Here is a 20,742-nt window from a genome sequence, read left to right on the forward strand (position 1 = left end):
CTACAAATTGTTTTATCTAGTTCCTGGTATGAAGATATCAACTGGGTTAAGAAAATTACAGAACACTCATCAGCTGATGGAGATGTTACTGTGCATTGGCACAAATGGTTGGCAAGGATTCTTCCAGCTTTTTGTTGAAGGGGAAGAACACAGTTATGAAGATCAACCTACGGAACAAAGACCAAATGAGGGTGATGACAATTTGAGTTTTGAAGATCAACCTACTGAACAACAACCTACTGAACAACAACCAACTGAGCATGATGAGAATCTGAGTTATGTACCTGTAATGAATGCTCCTGAGATGAATGCTCCTGAGATGCAACACGAGGAAAGCGATATAGACTAAGACTACTGCCCAGTAGGTGAAAGTGAGACTGATGATGGACTTGAAGTGTAATACCCCAAAATATTTTAAGATAATTACGTCGTGCCACGTGTCGTGATTTCCGATAAATTAAATTAAGAAGAATTTAATTTAATTATATCGAAAATTTAAGAATAAAATTTAATGGGTCAATTAGCGGGATTAAAGGAACGAATTTTGAAAATTTGGATGTGGTTACATTTTGGGGCTAAATTGTAAATTTTGAAAAGTTTCGGGGCTAAAGTGCAAATTAGCCAATTAAGCCCGAAAATAGAAATTGGAGGATTTTCGATGAAAATCTATATTTTAAGTTAGTATTATTTATTCGGAGATAAATAATACGTATTTGAATTAATAGAAAGATTAATTGAATAGGATTTGGATTAAATTGCAAGCTTTGAAAAGTTTCAAAGACCAAAACGCAATTTAGCCAGGTTATATATAAGATAACCTTCATAATGAAGGAATCAGATCCTTCATTTCCAGAATTCTTCTTTTTTTTTCCTTATCACCGTTGCTTTCGTACGGTTCGTCGCGCGGTTTTCGTTTCTTGTCCGTTTCTGACTTTTTATAACTCCAAACGATCGTATTTCAACGGGTAATCACAGTAAGCTTGACGTTTTACCGTTTCGTTGATTATATTTTAAGTTATATCGATTCAAAGCTTTAGGCCACGAGACGATTTTATCGTTTTATCGAGTTTAAGATTGATATATAGTGTTTTGAGCTTAGAATACGCGTTTTGGTTGAGTTTGGAGCGTTTTTACGTATATAGCAGGTCGGAAACCCCGGAAATCGATTCCGGGGGATCGTGCACGACAGTACACGATCGTGTACTTGTGGTACACGAACGTGTACCATCAATGGTACACGAACGTGTACCATCAAGGTACACGAACGTGTACCTCCCTGCACGAGCGTGCACCCTTCGATTCTCGCACCATCCCGAATCTTCGTACCTCGATTGAATTAATGGAATTTACATATTGAATCGGAAATCGAATAGTAGTTAACCTAATGAGGTTATAAGAAGATTGAATTGGAAGTAATTTACGATCCGTAAACGAGTTTGATATCGTTTAATGGGATATGCGTGAGAAGCACGACGATTAATGAAAGTAAAATGTGTCGAATCTTGAGTCTAGAGTCAATCTTAGAATAGGATTCTGATATGAGTCAAATGTTTTGAAATTGTTTTAGATCCAGCGAGGCAAGAAGGAGCTGGACCAGGAGTTCGGGAAGCTTGACGTTTCTAAAGCCCCGACGTATTTTTGGATAAGCGTTTTCAGTGAGTTTATATGATTTGCTTTTAAAGTATTTATTTAAGCAATTATTTTATATTGCTTATTAATTGAACCGCATGTTTTATATGTGAAACTTTTATACGAATTGCATATGCTTGATTTGAAACCAGTATTGATCCGATGGAACGTGCTACCTATTAGGCGACAATAGGACTGTGTGATCACCAGTTTTTGATATAACTCAGCTGGGAGCTGATGATGAATATGAAACTTACGATTGGGTTATGATTTCGATACGAGAGTGAACTCGGCTACGGTGTAGCCTGGAAGTCCCCGTATCTAGTGGCTGGGCCACCAGCGAGTTGGACTCGCAATTGATATTTATGATTGGGTTGATCGATTGATTATTAGTATGTTTGAGGATTAAGGTTTCAATCGGATCCTGTACTTGGCTGCATATGATTGATTACGATTTTATGTTTTATTTGAATACTTATTAGTAAAATGTATGAACTCACTCAGTATATCCCAATATACTGACCCCTCACAGATTTCCTTTCAGGATAAAGACGCTTTGAAGCAACAGACTTCTATCCTACTCCCAGAAGTCTGTATTTTTGAGTATGTAAAGAAACATTACTTTACTCTTAGAGCTGCAGTAGATAAGTATTTTGTCAGTCAGCTTGTATATAAAGTTTTCTGTAAATATTACTTTAACGTTTTAAAGTTTTAAACGTTTTACGCTTGCTTCGTTATATATATTGTGACTGCCAGAGGATATGTGTGCCTGGCATGTGTGCTTCTGCATGACACGTGTTTACTTATGTCATGCATGACGTTTATGTTTCGCGAAAAATTATTTTTACGTTTTTAGGCTTGCTACGGGTTTCGGAGCAACCACTCCCATTCCCTAGCGCCGGTCTCGGCCCTGAGATTGGGTCGTGACAATGTTGGTATCAGAGCATGGTCCAGTTACCATTGCTTATGTCAGAAGAGTGATTGATTTTTCCTAGGAATCTATTGCAGCACATAGGACTCGAGTCTTGTCTTTGTTACGTATTCATTTGATTTTCAAACTTTCAGCTTTCCCTCTAGGATGTGAGTCTGTCTTACGTGTGTGTTCGTTTGTGATGAGATGCGCGTTCAATACGATATGCATTTGCGATAATATACGATTATGTGGCTAAGTGACGATGTTTGTCTCGGTCATGATGTCTGACCAACGACAAGAAGTAGAGCGAGCTGCCGCTGCAGCACGAAATGTTATAGAAGGGGCGCATGACGTCCATCCAGAAGCTCAAGATGAGTCTTCTGTTCAGGGAGGAGGTGGTGGCCAAGAGGCCCAGGCGCAGGCACCTGGAGTGCAAGCGCAAGCCCAGCAACCTAATGTTGTGGGTTTTGATCTGAATCAGTTCCTTACGGGAATTGCAGCCATGCAAGCTAATCAGGCAGAGGTGTAGAATATGCATCGTGAACAACTACAGCAGCAACAATTGCGTAACGTGGCTTTCACTGATCGAGATATCGTTTTGGCTTATATGCGCCTCAAGCCAACTAAGTTTGACAGTACAGGCGATGCTCTCGATTTCCTCGAAGAAGTAGAACGTAATGCTCGACGCCTGCAAGCTAATGAGAGACAGACCATCATTATGGTGGAAATGTCATTGAAAGGACCTGCGAAAGATTGGTTTCAGCAGCATATTCAGCCAACCATGGATACTATGACCTGGGCTGAATTTGCAAACCACTTTAGGGAATACTTTTTACCATATGCGGTGACGGAGAGTTATCGTAGTCAGTGGTTGACCCTGAGTAGAGGCAATCGATCTGTGCAAGAGTATGTAACGGAGTTTACCAGAGTGAGTAGGTTTGCACCAGACCTGACTACAGACCCTGTTAGAGTGAACTCGAGGTTTGTAGAGGGTCTAGGAGCTGAATTTGTGAGTCTGACGTCTGATATCGGAAGAACCCTAGTGCAACTGATTGATAGTGCTAGGCAAATGGAAGTTTCTCTGATCCGTTTTGGAAGAATTCCTGACCCTTCCAATGTTGCACCTGTGAGAGATAATACATTTCGCAGCGTACAGAGAGCACCTACCCGATCATATGCTGGGAGTTATTCTCGACCTCCATCACGTCAACAGAGAAATAAGAGAGCTCGGTATGGAACTAGAGTTAGTACTTCAGGCACCGGATTTAGTGCCAGATCGATGAGTGACATGGGAGGCGGAGTTCCTTTATGTGTGAACTGTAATAGGAGGCACTACGGCGCGTGTTACACTGCTAATGGAGCATGTTTTAATTGTGGTCAACGGGGCCATTTCGCTAGAGACTGTCCGAGGCAGATGCCCCAAGGCTCAATGACTACTGTAGTACAGCCTTCTTATCAGCAGCAGAGAACCGCGCAGCAGATAGCGTCAGGATATGATCAGACAGGAAGTACCTTTACTGGCCAGAGAGGCCGTGGCTATGGAAATCGTGGAGGAAGAAATGGCGGAGGACGCGGTACTGGCCAGACTTCGCAGGCTGGCGGAAGTCAGGCTAGGGTCTTTGCACTGAATCCGCAGGAGGCTCAGGCTTCCAATGCAGTGGTGCAAGGTACCTTTCCTATCGCTTCTTAAGACGCATTAATTTTATTTGATCCGGGCGCTACGCATTCGTTTGTTTCGCCTAGTTTTGCTAGTAAGTTAGAAGTGCAACCAGCGTATCTTAGGAATCCCTTATCCGTAGCTACTCCCGTTGGAGGAAGTGTGGAAGTTAGTATCGTTTACCCGTCTTGTCCTGTGAAAGTTCAAGGACGGGATTTGTTAGTTGACTTGATTTTACTTGAGGTTTTAGCTTTTGACGTCATACTAGGAATGGATTGGCTAGCTCAGCACTACGCTAATGTGGATTGCCGGAAGAAGACGATGACGTTTAACACGCCTGGAATTGAAGCGGTTTCAATTCAGGGTGATAAGATGGAATCTTCTACGAGTATAATTTCAGCTATTAAAGCTTGTAGTATGTTGAAGAAGGGATGTCAAGGATTCTTAGCAGTAGTACGAGACGTGGAGAAGAAAAGTGTAAATTTAAGTGACGTGCCAGTTGTGTCGGAATATCCAGACGTTTTTCCAGAGGAATTACCTGGATTACCCCCAAATCGCGAGATTGAATTTTGTATCGAATTGGCTCCTGGCACGAAGCCGATATCGATACCTCCTTATCGAATGGCGCCAGCAGAGCTCAAAGAACTTAAGGATCAGTTAGAAGAATTGTTTGATCGTGGTTTTATCAGGCCGAGTGTATCCCCGTGGGGTGCACCAGTGCTGTTAGTGAAAAAGAAGGATGGATCGCTTCGACTATGTATCGATTATCGACAGCTGAATAAGGTGACAATTAAGAATAAGTATCCGTTACCCAGAATCGACGATTTGTTCGATCAGTTACAAGGAGCGAAGTTTTTCTCCAAGATTGATCTGAGATCAGGCTATCATCAATTGAAGATTCGTAACGATGACATACAAAAGACTGCTTTCCGAACTTGATATGGACATTATGAGTTCCTCGTTATGTCATTCGGATTGACGAACGCCCCAGCAGCCTTCATGGATTTGATGAATAGGATATTCAAACCGTACTTGGATCAGTTCGTGATCGTATTTATCGACGATATTTTAATCTATTCGAGTACAGAAGAAAAGCACGCTCAACATTTGCGAATAGTACTACAGACACTAAGAGATCATCAGCTTTACGCCAAATTCTCTAAATGTGAATTTTGGCTAACGGAAGTGGCTTTCTTATGTCATGTGGTTTCACAAAGTGGAATTAAGGTTGACCCAAAGAAGATCAAAGCTGTGATAGAATGGAAGCGGCCTGAATCGGTTACGGAAGTTAGAAGTTTCCTTGGTTTAGCAGGGTACTACAGACGATTTGTACAGGATTTTTCAAAGATCGTTGTACCTTTGACGAAGCTAACTCAAAAGAACGCGAAATTCAACTGGACGAACCAATGTGAACTCAGTTTTCTGAAACTGAAAGAGTGCCTAACGACGGCACCAGTCTTAGCACTACCAGAAGGAACGGAAGGATTCACAGTTTACTGTGACGCGTCAAGAATCGGACTAGGATGTGTTCTTATGCAACACGGTAGAGTAATAGCGTACGCTTCGCGACAGCTCAAGAAGAACGAAACGAACTATCCGACGCATGATCTAGAGTTAGCAGCGGTGATTTTTGCGCTAAAGATTTGGAGACATTATTTATACGGCGCTACGTGTGAGATCTTTACAGATCATAAAAGCTTGAAGTACATTTTTGATCAACGAGAGTTAAACCTCAGACAGCGGAGATGGATGGAGCTACTAAAAGATTACGACTGCACAATACAATACAATCCAGGCAAGGCCAACGTAGTGGCGGATGCATTAAGCAGAAAGTCGGCAGGAAGTCTCGCGCACGTTACAATGACGTGGCGGAGACCATTAATCAACGAGATTCATACGATATTTAGCCAAGGGGTTGAGTTTGAGATCTCATCTCTCGGAAACCTAATGGCTCAGTTAACGATACGATCGACGTTGATAGATCAGATCAAAGAGTTGCAAGCAGACGACCCTCAATTGAAGCATTTAATTGAGGAAGCTCAACAAAGAAAGAGTCAAGATTTCAGTATCGTCAACGGAATCTTGAAATACGGCAATCGAATGTGCGTTCCAGATATGGAAGATCTAAGACAAAAGATCATGGAGGAGACTCATGGAACGATCTATAGCGTTCATCCTGGTTCCACGAAGATGTACCACGACATCAAATCAACGTATTGGTGGAGCGGAATGAAGAAAGACATCGCAGAGTTTATGGCGAAATGCCCGACTTGTCAGCAAGTCAAATTGGAGCATCAGCGACCTTACGGATTTCTTCAGCCGTTACCCATCCCGGAGTGGAAGTGGGAGCAGATCACGATGGATTTCGTAATCGGATTACCCAAGACGCAGAAAGGGTTTGACTCTATTTGGGTAATCGTGGATCGTTTGACGAAGTCAGCACACTTCATACCTATCAAGACGACGTATTCTGCAGCAAAGTTGGCAGAGATCTACATCGATAAAATCGTGAGCCTACACGGAGTTCCCGTGTCAATCGTTTCAGATAGAGGTTCCGTATTTACCTCTCATTTCTGGAAAAGCTTACAAGACGCGTTAGGAACGCGATTAAATTTCAGCACTGCGTTTCACCCTCAGACGGATGGACAGTCTGAGCGAACGATTCAAACGTTAGAAGATATGCCTCGACTTTGCGTATTAGACTTCGGAGGTAGTTGGGATACGTACCTACCTCTAGTCGAGTTTGCCTACAACAACAGCTATCATTCAAGCATCGAGATGGCTCCTTACGAAGCATTATACGGTCGCAAGTGTCGATCCCCTATCTGTTGGGATGAAGTCGGTGAACGAAAGCTTACTGGAGCAGAGATCATCCAGATTACGTCAGAAAAAGTACCGTTGATAAAGCAACGTTTGAATACTGCTTCCAGTCGACAGAAGAGTTACGCGGACCCCAAGAGGAAGGATATCGAATTTCAGCTCGGAGACTACGTGTTTCTCAAAGTATCACCGATGAAGGGAGTAATTCGTTTCGGAAAGAAGGGTAAATTGGCTCCGAGATATGTCGGACCATATCAGATCGTGGAGCGTATAGGCTCAGTTGCCTATAAGCTAGACTTGCCACAGGAGATGTCGCAAGTTCATCCGGTCTTCCATATTTCCATGCTTCGGAAGTATGTACCAGACCCTTCTCGAATAATTCAACCACAAGTGGTGGACGTGAGCGAGGAACTAACTTACGAAGAACGACCAGTGCAGATTGTCGATACGCAGATACGACAATTGCGAACGAAAAGAATTCCAATGGTGAAAGTTCTTTGGAGAAGTCAATCTGTAGAAGAGTGCACGTGGGAGACAGAAGAGGATATGAGGCAGAAATATCCATATCTGTTTACTCAAGGTACGTGGCTAATTTTAAATTCGAGGACGAATTTATTTTAAGGGGGGGTGAATGTAATACCCCAAAATATTTTAAGATAATTACGTCGTGCCACGTGTCGTGATTTCCGATAAATTAAATTAAGGAGAATTTAATTTAATTATATCGAAAATTTAAGAATAAAATTTAATGGGTCAATTAGCGGGATTAAAGGAACTAATTTTGAAAATTTGGATGTGGTTACATTTTGGGGCTAAATTGTAAATTTTGAAAAGTTTAGGGGCTAAAGTGCAAATTAGCCAATTAAGCCCGAAAATAGAAATTGGAGGATTTTCGATGAAAATCTATATTTTAAGTTAGTATTATTTATTCGGAGATAAATAATACGTATTTGAATTAATAGAAAGATTAATTGAATATGATTTGGATTAAATTGCAAGCTTTGAAAAGTTTCAAGGACCAAAACGCAATTTAGCCAGGTTATATATAAGATAAACTTCATAATGAAGGAATCAGATCCTTCATTTCCAGAATTCTTCTTTTTTTTTTCCTTATCACCGTTGCTTTCGTACGGTTCGTCGCGCGGTTTTCGTTTCTCGTCCGTTTCTGACGTTTTATAACTCCAAACGATCGTATTTCGACGGGTAATCACAGTAAGCTTGACGTTTTACCGTTTTGTTGATTATATTTTAAGTTATATCGATTCAAAGTTTTAGGCCACGAAACGATTTTATCGTTTTATCGAGTTTAAGATTGATATATAGTGTTTTGAGCTTAGAATACGCGTTTTGGTCGAGTTTGGAGCGTTTTTACGTATATAGCAGGTCGGAAACCCCGGAAATCGATTCCGGGGGATCGTGCACGATAGTACACGATCGTGTACTTGTGGTACACGAACGTGTACCATCAATGGTACACGAACGTGTACCAAGGTACACGAACGTGTACCAACATGTGGTACACGACCGTGTACCAACATGTGGTACACGACCGTGTACCATCAAGGTACACGAACGTGTACCTCCCTGCACGAGCGTGCACCCTTCGATTCTCGCACCACCCCGAATCTTCGTACCTCGATTGAATTAATGGAATTTACGTATTGAATCAGAAATCGAATAGTAGTTAACCTAATGAGGTTATAAGAAGATTGAATTGGAAGTAATTTACGATCCGTAAACGAGTTTGATATCGTTTAATGGGATATGCGTGAGAAGCACGACGATTAATGAAAGTAAAATGTGTCAAATCTTGAGTCTAGAGTCAATCTTAGAATAGGATTCTGATATGAGTCAAATGTTTTGAAATTGTTTTAGATCCAGCGAGGCAAGAAGGAGCTGGACCAGGAGTTCGGGAAGCTTGACGTTTCTAAAGCCCCGACGTATTTTTGGATAAGCGTTTTCAGTGAGTTTATATGATTTGCTTTTAAAGTATTTATTTAAGCAATTATTTTATATTGCTTATTAATTGAACCGCATGTTTTATATGTGAAACTTTTATACGAATTGCATATGCTTGATTTGAAACCAGTATTGATCCGATGGAACGTGCTACCTATTGGGCGACAATAGGACTGTGTGATCACCAGTTTTTGATATAACTCAGCTGGGAGCTGATGATGAATATGAAACTTACGATTGGGTTATGATTTCGATACGAGAGTGAACTCGGCTACGGTGTAGCCTGGAAGTCCCCGTATCTAGTGGCTGGGCCACCAGCGAGTTGGACTCGCAATTGATATTTATGATTGGGTTGATCGATTGATTATTAGTATGTTTGAGGATTAAGGTTTTTCAATCGGATCCTGTACTTGGCTGCATATGATTGATTACGATTTTATGTTTTATTTGAATACTTATTAGTAAATGTATGAACTCACTCAGTATATCCCAATATACTGACCCCTCACGGATTTCCTTTCAGGATAAAGACGCTTTGAAGCAACAGACTTCTATCCTACTCCCAGAAGTCTGTATTTTTGAGTATGTAAAGAAACATTACTTTACTCTTAGAGCTGCAGTAGATAAGTATTTTGTCAGTCAGCTTGTATATAAAGTTTTCTGTAAATATTACTTTAACGTTTTAAAGTTTTAAACGTTTTACGCTTGCTGCGTTATATATATTGTGACTGCCAGAGGATATGTGTGCCTGGCATGTGTGCTTCTGCATGACACGTGTTTACTTATGTCATGCATGACGTTTATGTTTCGCGAAAAATTATTTTTACGTTTTTAGGCTTGCTACGGGTTTCGGAGCAACCACTCCCATTCCCTAGCGCCGGTCTCGGACCTGAGATTGGGTTGTGACATGAAGATAATGAACTTTCAGATGATGAAGAATACATTCAGGCTAGGAATGACAGAGTGAAGTTCAAAAATTTTAAACCTCAGCCAGAGCCCATGATGAATGCTATAGGTAGGATGCCAAGCTTGGAAAGCAGTTTACCCCAAGATACAAATGAAGCATATGAAGATACAATTGAAGGATACTGCAGTGACTATGATGATTCAGAAGGTGATGTGCACTCTATTACTAGCAGTCATGAGGACTTTGATGTTTTTGATGAGGGAAGAAGTGATTGGAAGAAGAAAAAGAATACCTTTTATGATCCTTTGTGCGATGCTAAAGACTTACAGTTGCGATTGGGTATGCAATTTGAACATGCTCACCAATGTCGAGATGCAATTGTGAGATGGGCTATATTAAATGGCCATAATATCAAAACTGTCAGAAGTTGGAAGTGGCAACTTGAAATGAAATGTGTAGCTGAGTGCCCCTGGAATTTGTATGGGAGCATCATACAGGAAGAGCAGAATTTTGTCATCAAAAGATACAATGGCCAGCATTTGTGCTCTCGAACCATGGAGAATAGACAAGCCACTTGTACTTGGATAGCAAAAGAGTACAAAGACAGATTCAGAAGAGATCCTAACTGGGCACCAAAACATTTGGAGCTAGATTTGCTTGAAAAATTCTGCCTTAAAGTTAGTAAATGGAAATGTTACAGAGCTAAGTGGGGAGCTTTAGACATGTTGAGAGGTTCAGTTTTTGAACATTATGCTTGTTTAAGAAGTTATAAAGCAGAGTTGATGAGGGTTGACAGAGAAGGAAGATTCGACTTTCTGGTTGGCGATAACTTTGCATTCAAAGGATTTTTTATAGGATTCAGTGGAGTAATAAAAGGGTTTCGAGATGGATGTCGACCGGTGATTGGATTTGACGGGTGCTTCTTGAAGACCTTTTTGGGTGGGGCTCTATTGTGTGCTGTTGCAAAAGATGGAAACAATCAAATGTTTCCAATCTGTTGGGCAGTAGTGGAAAGTGAAAATGAGTACTACTGGACATGGTTTTTGCAGATATTATTTGAGGAATTAGGAATTGTGGATGGCGTTGGATGGAGTTTCATGAGCGATCAACAAAAGGTAATTCCTTTATATGCTATTTTACTTTATATAATAGGCTTTGTACTTTACTTTTGGATATTTTGCTTTCATATAATGTTATCATATTTTTGATTCAGGGATTGATCAACGCGATAGCTAATCTGACTCCACATGCCGAGCACAGGAATTGTGCTAGGCATGTGTATTGCAATTGGAAGAAGGAATTCAAGGGACAGACCTTGAAGAACATGTTTTGGAGGGTAGCTAGGAGCACATACGAAGCAGCTGCAAAAATTAATTTGGATGCAATGATGGAAGAAAACGGGGCTGCTCATGCAGACATCATTCGCCGGGATCTAAAAAAATTTTGTAAGTTATACATGAGCACCCGTCCTAAAAGTGACATGATTGACAATAATGTCTGCGAGACGTTCAATGGATATATTGTGAAAGCTAGGGCAATGCATATCATTGAGATGCTAGAGGAGATTAGGTGTGCATTGATGCGAAGATTTCACACTAAGTTGACTGCAATGAGTGGGGTTACAGATTCAATTTGCCCTAGGATTAGACAGCGGCTTGAGGTTATTAGGTATACCAGCAGATTGTGTACTAGTACGCCTTCAAAGGGAGATAAGTTTCAGGTTGCAATTGGTGAGGACCAATTTATAGTGGACTTGAATAATGGGTCATGTACTTGTAATCTTTGGCAACTGAGTGGAATTCCTTGCATCCATGCTTGCTCAAGAATTCATTGGCTGAAAAAGGATCCGGCTGATTATGTCGACGAATATTTCTCAGTGCAGAGATATATTGAGGCATACAAGTATGGGATTGAGCCAATTAATGGGAAAAAAATGTGGCATGTGGCTGAGGGAAACTCTATATTACCCCCTGAGTATAAGAAGATGCCAGGGAGGCCGAAACAGAAGCGAAAAGAGGAGCCGATGAAGAAGCTAGTCATCAAAATAAACTTTTAAAGTGTGGGGTGAAAATGAGATGTACAATTTGTGGTTCGGTTGGTCACAACAAAAGAAGTTGCAAGGAGAAAAATAATCCGGCCTTTCAAAAACGTGGTACCAATGTAAGTTTGTTGATTGTGCACTCATTTCCTCATTAATTCATTTCCTAATTTTTATTGATTGTGCACTCATTTGCTTGATGTGTTGTATGTGTAACTGGAATTGCTAGGCAAAAAGAGGGAGGCCTAGGAATGTACCTGTCACTGTTGGCGAAGCTGGAGGCGCTAGTTCGAACACAACGGTATGTATCTTAACGTGTTAGGCATTGGGTTTATTCGTCTTTAATTACATGAATTATTTGCTGGTATAGGTGCCACCTCGACGAGGGAGGCCTAGGAAGGTTCCTGGAAATGATGGTGTACGTGAATCAAGCTCGAACACAACGGTATAAAAATCAGTCCACTGTGTTCAAATACACAATTTATATGATGATTTTGAGTAGTATTATATTGTAATTGGCTTTTTATTTGTTATACCAGGTACCGCCCCGACGAGGGAGGCCTAGAAAGGCACGTGCAACACCTGATGTCCCTGGCCCTAGTTCGGTTACAGCAAATGACAAACGAGCAAAACAAAAAGAACTGCGACTGGTTAGACAAGGATTCGGTTGTCGAAGTTTTGACGGCGAGGGAAGGAACATATACATGAGAGTAAGTAAATCATCAAACCTGATTATATTAGCTTGAATTTTTGATATCCATTATTAAGTTCATTACTTTGGTTTTTGTAGGACCCCGGTACAAACCGTTCTAAGTTTATTCATGGCAATAAAGCTATTGCTAAAGCTGCACGCGAAACACGCCAGACTTCTGCATCCTGTACCACAGATGTCCCAGGTTATGCAAGACCAACAGCCTCCAGTATTGGCTCTGCAGTTGGTGGTCGCGGTGGTCGATCAGGTGGTCGAGGAGGAAGGGCAGGTGGCCGAGGAGGCACGGCAGGTGGCCGAGGAGGTGGTCGAGGTGGTGGTCGAGGTGTTGTGCCTTTGCAAGAGAGTGTTGCAAATGGATGAAGCAACGACTGCAACTTTGTCTTTTTGAAATGTAACTAATTAGTGAATTATACACTATAACTTAGCAGTTACATATGTTGGTTAGTTTTTGAAATGTAGCTGATTAGGGTATGGTTACGTGCTTTACAAAAGCATGTATCAGTTACATATTTTGGTAAGTTTTGAAATGTGCAGATTAGGGAATGGTCTGAACATGTTATTTTGGAGGGTTAGGAAATGTGCAGATTAGGGAATGGTCTGAAATGTTCAGATTAGGAAATGTGCAGATTAGGGAAGCATGTATCCAGTATATATTTTGGCTAGTTTGTAATTAGCAGTGAAATCTAGGATTATGGCCTGAACATGTTATTTTGTTTACAAACTTTGGTATATGGTAATATGAAACTATTTGAACATTTATATTGATTACAGGCTATTTGTTGTAGTATTAGGCAATTCAGTAAGTGTTTGTGTGATTACAGGCTGATTGCAATCTTTGACAATTCAGGAAGATACATAAACTGCTTGTTTAAAAAACAGCTTTTGTAAACTTGTGCGAGTCAGACATAAAATTAACATACCATTACAAGTCTGATACATAATCTGCTTATTGAAAAATAAACTTAAACATAAACATAAACTAACATAACATTCAAAGATAAACATAAACTATCAGTTACATAACATACCATTACAAGTCTGACTCATAAACTACTTGTTCAAAATAAACATAACATAACATATAATAACATTCAAATCCACATTACACAACAAAACATACTAAATGACCAACATCGCTACGAAAAATCACAAACAGAGCCAACATTATGGCAAGCAACCCACAGACTTGTCTCATACGTTTCAATTTCGCCTTCAGCTTCTTCCTATCCATAACCAGTTTGGCATTAACTTCAGTTAAATTATCAACCTTCTTATCAATCATTGCATTCATTTCTACAAGCTCAGCTATTTATCTTTGATAACCCTCTCTCGCCATCTCAAAATCCTTCAACTGAATAGACATGGTGCTTACAAAATCCTTAGCTGCACCTGCTTCGGCTTTACTAACCAAATCCCTCTCAGCTTGCTTCTTGCTTGAAAGCTCCTCTTCCAAGCTCTGTTTTTTGTCCATTAACTTCACAAGGAGACTCCTCAGGTGATTTGGAGTTTCTGCATCAACCCACTCCATGTAGGAGCAATCATCAAACTGAAAAAAGAGAATAAATTTTCAACAAAGTCTACCAAACTGAAAAAAATAAACTATATCAAAATTACAAATCAAATAGCAATGAACAAATAGACCAACCCTTAGAGCATACCAGACATTCACATTTTAGGGTTAACAAAAAGCTTTTAAGGGTTTCCAATCAAAATGACCAGAAATTCACATTTTAGGGTTGCCAAAGCGCATTTCAGGGTTTCAAATCAAAATGACAAGCCAAATCGCAACTACTATCTCAAACATCTCAAACATTCAAAGGTTTAATAGCTAAAGGTTCTCCAAGAAACTTACCCATCTGTAAGGACATCTCCAAAATCGTCTTCCTGGATCCTTATCTGTATAAGAAACATAACACGCAGCTGTCCCAGAATGATTACATAGTTTCTGCGCCACTGAGCTTGAAGAAGATGCGTATGAATAAGTTTCATTTGTGCCCGTCGCTCCAGGTAATTTGAACTTCCTCGGTGTACCAAACAACCTTGTACGTTCATCAGCCATTAAAGAGGGGAGTGAAGAGAAATGATAAACAAACAGTCGAGTTGCAGAGAATGGAAACAAAGAAATTAGGGGTTGGGGTTCATCAGAGGAAAGGGAGGCACGAACAAAATAGAGTTCAACAATTAGGGTTGATTTGAGTTAGGTTTGATTTTTAGGTGAAGGAAACGACGTCGTTGTATTCGGATAAACAAAACGGTTCATTTTGCTTCAAACGGTGCGTTTTGCTTCAAACGGTGCGTTTCATACGTGGCATGTGACATGGCTTCTCCGGCTTCCAGATCACCAAAAAAACCACCGGACATTTGTCGGTGTATCGATTAGCCAAATTAATTAAGTTCGTGAATGACATTGCCAAAATTGAAAGTTTATGTTGTAATTGCAAATTGGGTCAAAGTTGGTGAATTAATTTGCAAATAACCCTTTTAAATATTTGGCTTAAATTGATAAAAAGGGGAAACGTTTGGATTTGTTTCTTAACGTTTGTAAACGTTTGGCTTATATCGCTAAAAAGGTGAAACTCTTGGATTTGTTTGGTATCGTTTGTAAACGTTTGGCTTAAATCATTAAAAAGGGGAGACGTTTGGATTTGTTTCGTAATGTTTGTAAACGTTTGGACCTTTTTAGCGATTTAAGCCAAACATTTAAAACGTTACGAAACCAATCCAAACGTTTTGATTTGTTTAGTAAACGATTGGCTTAAATCGCTAAAAAGATGAAATTTTTGGATTTATTTCGTAACATTTGTAAACGTTTGGATTAAATTGCTAAAAAGGTGAAACGTTTGGTTTTTTTCGTAGAGTTTGTAAACGTTTGGCGTAAATCGCTAAAAATGCGAAATGTTTGGATTTGTTTTGTTTGTAAACCATTGGTTTCGATCGCTAAAAAGGTGAAACGTTTGGATTTATTTCGTAACATATATAAAGGTTTGCCTCAAATCGCTAAAAAAGTGAAATTTGGCTTTGTTTCGTGAAGTTTGAAACGTTTGGATTGGTTTAGAGATTTAAGCCAAACGTTTAAAACATTATAAAACCAATCCAAAACGTTTGGATGTTCTTCGTAACGTTTATAGACGTTTGGCTTAAATCGCTAAAAAGGGGAAACACTTGGATTTATTTCATAACGTTTGTAAACGGTTGGCTCAAATTGCTAAAAAGATGAAACGCTTGGATTTGTATTGTAATGTTTGTAAACGTTAGGCTTTAATTGCTAAAATGGTGAAACGCTTGGTTTTATTTCATAAAGTTTGTAAATATTTGGCTTAAATTGCGAAAAAGGTGAAACGTTTGGTTTTGTTTCGTAACGTTTGTAAACGTTTGGCTTAAATCGCTAAAAATGTGAAAGGTTTGGATTTGTTCGTAACGTTTGTAAACTTTTGGCTTAAATCTCTAAAAAGGTGAAACGTTTGGATTTTCTTCGTAACGTTTGTAAACGTTTGGCTTAAATGGATAAAAAGGTGAATCGTTTGAATTTGTTTCGTAACGTTTCAAACGTTTGGTTTTGTTTCGTAAGATATGTAAACGTTTGGCTTAATTCTCTAAAATGGGGAAACGTTTAGATTTGTTTCCTAACGTTTGTAAACGGTCGGCTTAAATCACTAAAAATGTGAAACGTTTGGTTTTGTTTCGTAACGTTTGTAAATGTTTGGCTTAAATCCCTAATAAGGTGAAACGTTTGGTTTTGTTTCATAACGTTTGTAAACGTTTGGCTTATATCGCTAAAAAGGGGAAACGTTTTGTTTTGTTTCGTAAAGTTTGTAAACGTTTGGCTTATACCGCTAAAAAGGTGAAACATTTGGATTTGTTTCTTAAAGTGTGTAAACGTTTGGCTTAAATCGCTAATAAGTTGAAACGTATGGTTTTGTTTTGTAACATTTGTAAACGTTTGGCTGAAATTGCTAAAAATGGGAAACGTTTGTTTTTGTTACGTAACGTTTGTAAACGTGTGGTTTAAATTGCCAAAAAAGTGAAACGTTTGGATTTGTTTCGTAACATTTTAAACGTTTGGTTTTGTTTCGTAACGTTTGTAAACGTTTAGCTTAAATCGCTAAAATGGAGAAACGTTTGGATTTATTTCGAAACATTTTAAACGTTTGGTTTTGTTTCGTAACGTTTGTAAACGTTCGGCTTAAATTGCTAAAAGGTGAAACGTTTGTTTCATAACTTTTGTAAACGTTTGGATTAATTCGCTTAAAAGGCGAAACGTTTTGTTTTGTTTCGTAACATTTGTAAACGTTTGGCTTAAATCGCTAAAAAGATGAAACGCTTGGATTTGTTTCGTAACATTTGTAAACATTTGGCTTAAATTGCTAAAAAGGTTAAACGCTTGGATTTGTTTCTTAACCTTTGCAAACGTTTGGCTTAAATTGCTAAAAGGGTGAAACGCTTGGTTTTGTTTCGTAACGTTTGTAAACGTTTGGCTTAAATTGCTAAAAAGGTGAAACGCTTAGTATTGTTTCGTACCGTTTGCAAACGTTTGGCTTAAATTGTTAAAAATGTGAAACGTTTGGATATTTTTCGTAACGTTTTAAAGTTTGGTTTTGTTTCATTAAGTTTATTAACGTTTGGCTTAAATCGCTAAAAAGGTGAAACGTTTGGATTTGTTTTGTAACGTTTTAAACGTTTTGGTTAAATTGCTAAAATGGGGAAACGTTTGGATTTGTTTCGTAACGTTTGTAATCGTTTGGCTTAAATCGCTAAAAAGGTGAAACATTTGGATTTGTTTCTTAACGTTTGTAAACGTTTGGCTTAAATTGCTAAAAAGGTGAAACGTTTGAATTTGTTTCGTAGCGTCTGTAAACTTTTTGTTTTGTTTCGTAACATTTGTAAACATTTGGCTTAAATTGCTAAAAAGGTGAAACATTTGGATTTGTTTCGTAACGGTTGTAAATGTTTGGCTTAAATCGTTAAAAAGGGAAAACGTTTGGATTTGTTTAGTAACATTTGTAAACGTTTCGCTTAAATCGCTAAAAAGGTGATTTGTTTCGTAATTGTGTTTCATAACGTTTGTAAACATTTGGCTTAAATTGCTAAAATGGTGAAGCGTTTGGATTTGTTTAGTAACGTTTGTAAACGTTTGGCGTAAATCGCTACAAATGTGAAACTTTTGGATTTGTTTCGTAATATTTGTAAACATTTTGCTTAAATGGATAAAAAGGTGAATCATTTGAATTTGTTTCGTAACGTTTGTAAACGTTTAGCTTAAATGGCTAAAAAGGTGAAACGCTTGGATTTTTTTCGTAACGTTTGTAAACGTTTGGCTTAAATCGCCAAAAAGGTGAAAAGTTTGATTAGTTTTGTAACGTTACGTTTGTAAACGTTTGGCTTAAATCGCTAAAAAGGTGAAACGTTTAGTTTTGTTTCCTAACGTTTTAAACGTTTGGATTTGTTTTGTAACGTTTGCATACGTTTGGCTTAAATTGCTAAAAAGGTGAAACGTTTGGATTTGTTTCATAACATTTGTAAATGTTTGTCTTAAATCGCTAAAATGGGGAAACATTTGGATTTGTTTCGTAACGTTTGTAAACGTTTGGCTGAAATCGCTAAAAAGGCGAAACGTTTGATTTTGTTTCGTAACGTTTGTAAACGTTCGGCTTAAGTCGCTTAAAAGGTGAAACGTTTGTAGTTGTTTCATAACGTTTGGATTTGTTTCGTAACGTTTGTAAACGCTTGGCTTAAATCGCTAAAATAGTGAAACGTTTGGATTTCTTTCGTAACGTTTGTAAACGTTATATAAACATTTGGCTTAAATCGCTAAAAAGGTGAAACATTTGGATTTGTTTTGTAATGTTTGTAAACGTTTGGATTAAATCGCTTTAAAGGTGAAATGTTTGGATTTGTATCGTAACGCTTGTATACGTTTGGTTTAAATTGCTAAAAAAGTGAAGCGCTTGGATTTGTTTTGTAACGTTCACTAAAAAGGTTAAAGGTTTGGTTTTGTTTCGTAACGTTTGTAAACGTTAGGATTAAATTGCTAAAAAGGTGAAACGTTTGGTTCTGTTTCGTAACGTTTACAAATGTTACCAAACAAATCCAAACGTTTCTCATTTTTAGCGATTTAAGCCAAACATTTATAAACTTTACGAAACCAATCCAAACATTTAAAACATTACGAAACAAATCCAAACGTTTTTACTTTCTAACGATTTAGGCCAAACGTTTATAAACGTTACAAAAAATAACCAAACGTTTCACATTTTAAGCGATTGAAGCCAAACGTTTACAAACGTTACGAAAACAAATCCAAACGTTTGGCTTAAATTGCTAAAAAGGTGAAACGCTTGGATTTGTTTCGTAACGTTTTAAACATATGGTTTTGTTTCGTAACGTTTATAAATGTTTGGCTTAAATGCCTAAAAAGGGGAAATGTTTGGATTTGTTTCGTAACGTCTGTAAACGTTTGGCTTAAATTGCTAAAAAGGGGAAATGTTTGGATTTGTTTCGTAACGTCTGTAAACGTTTGGTTAAATCGCTAAAAAGGTGAAACGTTTGGATTTGTTTCGTAACGTTTTTAAACGTTTTTAAATAACTAGTTTCGTAACGTTTGAAAACGTTTTACTTAAATTACTAAAAAGGTGAAATATTTGGTTTTGTTTAAGCTAATATGGGGAAACGTTTGGATTTGTTTTGTAACGTTATAAACGCTAGAATTTGTTTCGTAACGTTTGTAAACGTTTGGCTTTGTTTCGAAACGTTTGGATTTGTTTTGTAACGTTTCCAAACGTTTGGCTAATTGTTAAAAAACGTTTCGATTTACGAAACAAATCCAAGCATTTCACTTTTTAGCGATTCAAGCCAAACGTTTACAAACGTTACGAAACAAATCCAAATGTTTCACTTTTTTTATCAATTAAAGCCAAACGTTTACAAACGCTACGAAATAAATCCAAACATTTCCCCTCTTTAGTATTTAAGTTAAACGTTTAAAAACGTTACGAAACAAATCCAAACGTTTGTAAATATTTGGATTTGTTTCGTAACGTTCGCTAAAAAGGTGAAACGTTTGGTTTTGGTTCGTAACGTTTGTAAACGTTTGGCTTAAATTGCTAAAAAGGTGAAACACTTGGATTTGTTTCATAACATTTGTAAACGTTTGGCTTAAATAGTTAAAAAGATGAAGTATTTAGATTTGTTTCGTAACGTTTGTAAATGTTTGGCTTAAATAGCTAAAAAGGGGAAACAATTGGATTTGTATCTAACGTTTTAAACGTTTGGTTTTGTTTCGTAACGTTTGTAAAAGTTTGGCATAAATCGCAAAAATGGGAAACGTTTGGATTTGTTTTGTAAAGTTTTAAACATTTTGTTTTGTTTCATAACCTTTGTAAACGTTTGGCTTAAATTCCTAAAAAAGGTGAAATTTTCGGTTTTGTTTCGTAATGTTTGTAAACGTTCAGCTTAAATCGCCAAAATGGGGAAACGTTTGAATTTATTTCGAAACGTTTGTATACGTTTGGCTTATCGCTAAAAAGGTGAAAAGTTTGGTTTTGTTTCGTAACGTTTGTAAACGTTTGGTTTAAATTTCTAAAAAGTGAAACGCTTGGATTTATTTCGTAACATTTGTAAGCATTTGGCTTAAACCGTTAAAAAGGTGAAACGTTTGGTTTTGTTTTGTATCGTTTAAAACATTTTGCTTAAATCGCTAAAAAGGTGAAACGTTTAGATTTGGTTCGTAACGTTTGTTAACATTTGCCTTAAATCGCTAAAAAGGGGAAATGTTTGGATTTTTTTCGTAACGTTTGTAAACGTTTGGCTTAATCGCTAAAAATGTGAAACATTTGGATTTGTTTCATAGCATTTTAAACGTTTGGTTTAAATCGCTAAAAAGGTGAAACGCTTGGATTTGTTTACAAACGTTACAAAACAAAACTAAACATTTCACCTTTTTAGCGATTTAAGCCAAACGTTTGGATTTGTTTTGTAACGTTTTAAAAGGTAAAATGCTTGGATTTGTTTCGTAACGTTTGTAAACGTTTGGTTTTGTTTCGTGACGTTTGTAAACGTTTGGTTTTGTTTCGTAGCGTTTGTTAACAAAACGGCTTTGTTTCGTAACGTT

The 20,742-nt window shown here is 38.1% G+C and overlaps 2 protein-coding genes across 2 annotated transcripts; both read left to right on the forward strand.

The window, feature by feature from the left end:
* Positions 1-383: 383 nt before the first annotated feature.
* LOC126687699 (uncharacterized) lies at positions 384-11,941 on the forward strand. The gene is made up of 3 exons (XM_050382256.1): positions 384-396; positions 9,907-11,000; positions 11,099-11,941. The coding sequence occupies exons 1-3, from the start codon at positions 384-386 to the stop codon at positions 11,939-11,941; spliced, it is 1,950 nt and encodes a 649-aa protein (XP_050238213.1).
* A 14-nt stretch (positions 11,942-11,955) lies between these two features.
* Positions 11,956-12,995, forward strand: LOC126687700 (uncharacterized). Its single transcript, XM_050382257.1, has 5 exons — positions 11,956-12,045; positions 12,153-12,224; positions 12,294-12,368; positions 12,463-12,633; positions 12,714-12,995. Exons 1-5 carry the CDS (start codon positions 11,956-11,958, stop codon positions 12,993-12,995), a joined length of 690 nt encoding a protein of 229 aa, XP_050238214.1.
* Positions 12,996-20,742: the final 7,747 nt, after the last annotated feature.

The sequence above is a fragment of the Mercurialis annua genome, linkage group LG6, assembly GCF_937616625.2.
Source record: "Mercurialis annua linkage group LG6, ddMerAnnu1.2, whole genome shotgun sequence".
Taxonomy (NCBI): Eukaryota; Viridiplantae; Streptophyta; class Magnoliopsida; order Malpighiales; family Euphorbiaceae; genus Mercurialis; species Mercurialis annua.

Excerpts from the sequence above, each read along its gene's own strand:
- LOC126687699 (XM_050382256.1), top strand. Across the intron at positions 11,001-11,098 it reads TCATGAGCGATCAACAAAAG|GGATTGATCAACGCGATAGC; the intron begins GTAATTCCTTTA and ends TTTTTGATTCAG.
- LOC126687700 (XM_050382257.1), top strand. The coding sequence starts at position 11,956 with ATGAGATGTACAATTTGTGGTTCGGTTGGTCACAACAAAAGAAGTTGC. Across the intron at positions 12,046-12,152 it reads TTCAAAAACGTGGTACCAAT|GCAAAAAGAGGGAGGCCTAG; the intron begins GTAAGTTTGTTG and ends TGGAATTGCTAG. Across the intron at positions 12,369-12,462 it reads AATCAAGCTCGAACACAACG|GTACCGCCCCGACGAGGGAG; the intron begins GTATAAAAATCA and ends TTGTTATACCAG.